At 44.8% G+C, this 5,724-nt stretch overlaps 1 protein-coding gene across 2 annotated transcripts; it reads right to left on the reverse strand.

The window, feature by feature from the left end:
* On the reverse strand, nt 1–3,806 carry LOC136542344 (probable (S)-ureidoglycine aminohydrolase). Of its 2 annotated transcripts, XM_066534732.1 has the most exons (7): nt 2,664–3,801; nt 2,047–2,128; nt 1,627–1,683; nt 1,242–1,280; nt 1,042–1,112; nt 544–597; nt 1–448 (listed from the first exon to the last, which is right to left on the reverse strand). In XM_066534732.1, exons 1-7 carry the CDS (start codon nt 2,915–2,917, stop codon nt 376–378), a joined length of 630 nt encoding a protein of 209 aa, XP_066390829.1. In that variant the 5' UTR covers nt 2,918–3,801; the 3' UTR covers nt 1–375. The 2 variants fall into 2 exon arrangements, with proteins under 2 accessions (XP_066390829.1, XP_066390830.1); XM_066534733.1 differs by lacking the exon at nt 1,042–1,112 and having other exon boundaries at nt 365–448; nt 2,664–3,806.
* Nucleotides 3,807–5,724: the final 1,918 nt, after the last annotated feature.

The raw sequence follows: 5,724 nt of genomic DNA on the forward strand, positions 1-5,724 counted from the left end.
TTCCCCCTGGATCTCATACCATTTATATTTGCAGTATCATTTCTAAATCAAACATCATCCAAATTCATGGGATTAGCCATTCACAAATGTTGCTAAAAAAAAGGCATTCACAAATGCCACAGCATATCCAAAGCAAACTGCTGTCCAGAATATGTTACATCACAATTCAAATTGCACCGGTCACCCAAGACTGGCAGTGATGACTGATGAACATCACAAGTGCACATTCAACTTCCCTCGTTATTTGGTTTCAAGATTTTTTATTCAGCATACAATAAGATCTTTTCTCATTCCTGTGATCGCCTCCCATTCAAATTCTTCATACCTGGCACAGCTCACCATTTGATTTATTGCCTTATTGTTCTGGTTTCTTGATCATATCAATGGATTCCTATTGACATCTTTGTACAGCAAGTATCTCGTCCTGGTCTTACCAAGGGCAGCATACCTGGAACATTACGTTTACGACAAAAGGGACAGGGGTGAGCTAGCTAGAAAAAAGACAAGCAGTAGATGTCAAACACGAAGGTGGCATACACTAACCACTGAGGAACAAACGGTGCCATCCAAATGGTATCCCCTGCTTGCACGGGATACCTGCGTAATCAATAGAGGTGGTCTTCAGAATTTATTGGGGTTAAGTATAATATGTAAACAAAAGTTGAATTGAAAACTTCAAATGGGGGAAAAAAAAGGAACACATGCAGTTTGTGCATATAATTCGTAAATCTTAGCAAAGCATACACTAAAAAGCGTAAAGGGCAACAGGGGGGTGGAGGAGGACAAAAGAAAAAAATATCCATACACATAATTTTGCATATGAAACACACATCATATGTTTAATGAGATAAATGGGTAGTTAATCTCTGTAGCTCATGTCTTCTAGAAGTTATACCACAGCGAAGCAAATAATCTTATATGAAATATTTAAGTTTCTATACAAAACATAGGCTGCTATTCCAAGGTTGCACGAGGTTAAAAAGCTTAACATGAAGAAAACAACACTAAAACAAAAGGAGGATTTTTAATTTGCTTCCTTACCAACTCTCCCCCAGTCGGTATATTCCTTGCCCCTCTAAAAGAAGAAGTCCATGTTGATTATAATGAACCTCCTGGTAGAAATAAACCCAAAAAAAAAGGAAGCTTAAGGACCAGATGTACGGACAGTGCCACAACATCACATGGTTCATGCAGCAAGACTAGTAGTCAATTATTGCCCAAACACCTCAAATTCTACAAACCTTTACATTGAGATATTCGCCTGGTTGAAAGTCCATTATCTGCATGTGAGAGAAGGGATATTAGACAATGCTGATCATATGACATAAAAGAAAAAGGCAACAAACAACTTTCAGGTCCTTTCAAATAATGTCTCTAACTCAGTATCAGCACTACCCAACTATCGGGTGCATTACAAACAATATTTTTGTTAAACACCACTCTCGCATAGGGAAATCTTCTTATCTTGTTTACAGATGAAATTAACTAATTAATTGAGTAATTTATATGCAGCTAAGAAAGAGCTGAACGATGCTTGGGTTTAGGGTTTAGGGTTTCGGGTTTAGGGTAGTGTAATAATGTGGGATACATTGAGTAAAATAATGATCCTAAAGTGACCAAACTTACATGGATATTAAAGTCATAGGACAGAGAAGTTGGCAGCAGCTTCCTCAGTTGAAATACCTATTAAAGAAACAAGATACAACAAATTACGTCAGCACTGAGGATCTGAGATAACGACAGCTAAAAGAACTAGCATGATTCGTGAAGTTTCAAGTCCAAAAAGGACGACCAGAATGAGACAAGATTGTAAGCTGTCAGTGAAAGTCATAAATAAGTTTGAACATCCTGGTTCTAAAAAGAAAAAAGGGCGTACCCAGTGCAGAGAGCTCCCTAGTTCTAAAAAGAAAAGGAAACAAATTTTATTACGCCACTTGATGTTCATGGTATGAAAAACAAGCCTTCTAAATGGTAGGAAGTCCAAGTATTTTAGGTGCACAGAGATTGTAGATAGATGATGATCCACAGATATAAGGCCAATTGTACCTCTCCCAGGGTTTCAAGAAGGGGTTGCTTATCTGTTGAACCGACAATTAGATCAGGATGGGAATCCTCGATGGCACTGTACCTGATAAGGGAATAGAATTGAGAAAGGTCTTCAGTGTAATTAATTTTATTAAAAAATGAAAAAAGAACTTGAAGCGCTAACTGAAAAGTTTTTGCATCTGAGTTGAACAAATAATATCCATAACCAAAGAGAAGAACAACAGCCAGCATATGCTTTAGATTTGGTTTTCCTAAAGTTCAATCATTTCTATAAGCAAACTTAATCCAAATCTTGAAGATTTTAGTACACCTTTTTTTCTCGAACGACGCAGGAAAGCTACATGTCATTTCATTAAGAAAAAAAAACAAGGGAGAGGCAAAGCCTGCTCCTACCAGCCCAACACAGTTACATTCGCACCACTACCTAGATTATAATGACCATGACCTCACACCAGTCTAAGCGTCCAACACAAGTGACCATGGCAGCAATTGATGAAGTAAATAGACAAATGAACAACAGGATTGCAGCAGTTATGTAAACAGAAGTGGTAACAAGCAACCAAATTTCTATAGTACTACATCAGTAAAACTGTAGCATCTCCATGAAATTATTGTACCTCCTCTCAAATATTACAACAGTGGTTGGTTCATCTGAGATCATAGAATGTTTTGTGTTTGCAGGAAGATATGCATAGGAATCCACCTGCACTTGTTTAGTAAGCCACATCAGTGCAGAATCAGCAGAACTTATGCAAAGTGGGTGGGTATACAAGGAACAAGTTCCAAAAATAATCAATATCATGAAAATATTTAAAGCACGAGAATACAAATTTATGAAAGCTACTGAATTTGAATATTTACAATCTCTCATAGATATCTCTTAAAAAAACTGATAGACTGCATCAGCCTTGGATTTTCGCATCTGAAATATATGGAGGATTAATTACATGATTTTGTAAGTTATGGCATATGCTATGACAAAAAAAGACAAACAAGGAGTAGAAAGTTTCAGTTACTTATATAATTGTATATCAACTGAGGACATCATTAGATACTCTTCCTCGGTAACATATTTCATGGAAATAAACATTCAAGTAACATTTTCCAGATACAGAAGCTACAAGCAAAAAAAACGTGGACTAAAGCTGAACGGGTTCGCCCTTGGAACATAATGCTGCACTAAAGTTATGCATAAATAAACCAAAAGCTATGCCCTTATGAATCCATCATGTAATGGAAGTAGTTGTTATGATCGGTAAAGTCTACAAGCGCCGCAACAAGTCTAGTGGCTGAGCGGCGAACCAGGGCGGGCACCAGCTCTGCGGCGTCGCTGCAGTTATCAGGATCCGATTCATTAGGAGATTGTTTCATGTGATTTGTATCCCTTTAATTCAGGAACAGTTGTTAGGCATTTGTTATAAGTAGGGAACACTTTTGTTAATGAAAGATCAGCCAGAGATTTAGAGTTAATCTCTCTTGCTCCAGGCGCTCTAGCGCTCTCGCCCTCGTGACAACCCTAAGCCCTTGGCGCCGAGCATGGCGTCGCCAGCTCGCCGTCGGCCGTTCAAGCCTAGGCCCTCCACCTCACAATCATACTCCTTACGCAGTATTCCACGTTCCAACAATCTGGTATCAGCCATGTCAGGTTCTGGATCATTTTCCGCCGCCGTCGCTCCCACCACCAGCACCGCCACCACCTCCGCCGTGCCACCCATGTTCTCATCAGCTCCCGCAGTCACTAGCGCCGCCATCGTCACCACCGCGCCGCAGCCCGCGCTCATCGCGATCCCCACCGAAGCCCTCAATGCGCTCACCGCCGCCATCTATGGCATGCAGCGCCAGATGGGGGATATTTCCATGCGCTTGGCGACCGTCAAGAGTTGCCCATCTTCCTCCGCGCTGCCACTCCTGTAGTTCGGCATGCCAGGGTACGGTGGCCTTCCCGCACGTCCGGTTTCAGGCCCGGTTATCTCGTAGCTGCTCTCCGCGCCGCCTGCACGGCCATCCCTGCCGGCGGCCAACCCATCGGTGCAAGTCTCCGTGGCCGTGTCCTCCCAACCGCCACCGCCAACTTTGGGCGTGCCCATCACCGAGATCGCCTTCCCCCACTCGCCGTCACCGGTGCCGTCCTTCTCGTCCATCATGCAAGCGTCCCACCCTCCGCAGTCCGCCGCCATGCACATGCCGCCGCCTCTGCCCCACATCCCGCCAGAACCGGAAGGTCCGGCCGTGCCACGCTACCACAAGTTGTCCATCCCCACTTATGATGGCAAGGAGGATCCGCTGGGCTAGTTGAACAAGTGCAAACAATTCTTTCGCGCTCAGCAGACGCGCCACGCCGACAGGGCGGCACAGCCTAGCAGTGGTACATCGTCCTCGAGCGCGATGTCGGCATTCCGGATTGGGAAGAGTTCAAGTGTCTCTGCCACCAGCGCTTCGGGTTGTTAGTCGCTGAATTCTCACTCTTGGTAGTAGGAGAATTCTTACTCGCATCGAGAGAGGATGACACTAGGAGTTGGAGCAATTTTCTTGTCTATTTCTCACACAAACTCACACAAATGTCATACCAACCTGAGGGGTTGGGGTTACATATTTATAGGCTGCTAGCCAGCCAAGCATATGCCAAGATGCTAGTCTAAGATGCTAATATGCTGTCCTAACTAAGATGTTGTCCTCTAGTGCTGTCCTCTAAGATGTTGTCCTCTAGTCTAAGATGCTGTCCTAAAAACAGAAAAACAGCCACAACGACCATGTTAGCAGCACAACCCCACAAAGACCAGCCACACATGAGACTTATCCATTATTCTCCCCCTAAGTCTTGTGTGTCGTCTTGTGGGAGAGTTGAACCATTCCGGTCCTGGAGCAGAGCTCAAGGAACTTGATTCTCCCAAGGGGCTTGGTGAGCAGGTCCGCAAGCTGGTCCTTGGTGTTGATGTAGCTCGCCTTGATGCTCCCTTCCTCCAAACAGCCTCGGATGAAGTGGTACCTCACCCGGATATGCTTGCTGCGTTCGTGGAACACGGGGTTCTTTGCCAGGGCCAGAGCGGACTTGCTGTCCACCCTGAGCTCCACCGCTCTAGCATCTCTGCCGAGGAGATCACCAAGCAGTCGAGCGAGCCAGAGCGCCTGAGTCAAAGCGGTGGAGGCCGCTATGTACTCGGCCTCGCAGCTGGACAGGGCCACCACCTGCTGCTTGACCGACTGCCAGCTAACGAGGCACTTGCCGAGGAGGAAGAGGATCCCGCTCGTGCTCTTACTGGTATCGATGTCACCGGCGTGGTCGCTGTCGCTGTACCCGACGAAGTGTGCCGCCCCAGGGCACCTCGGGTAGTAGAGGCCGTGGTCGAAATTTTTTTTGTTTTCGGCTAGCGTAGCATCCTCATAACCCTTCAGTGGTATTAGAGCGGGTTACTGCGTTGTTATAGGTTTGGATGAGTGCGTATAAAGATATGCGCGGTTGTAGATGAGTCTCTGATCATGGTTTGTGATTTTACCGTGTTGGTCTTGTAACGATCTACTCGTACCGGTCAGAATTCCGTCATCCGAGTTAAGTGATACATGTAAATCCAGTCATGGCAAGATGGAGATCAATCAGATTGATCGAATCAAACCTAGGTCAAGTGCCGAGCGCATGTGATGCTCAACGGTGATAGATTGGATCTACTGCCGGGCGCCGGG

This window comes from Miscanthus floridulus, chromosome 3 (genome assembly GCF_019320115.1).
Source record: "Miscanthus floridulus cultivar M001 chromosome 3, ASM1932011v1, whole genome shotgun sequence".
NCBI classification, from domain to species: Eukaryota; Viridiplantae; Streptophyta; class Magnoliopsida; order Poales; family Poaceae; genus Miscanthus; species Miscanthus floridulus.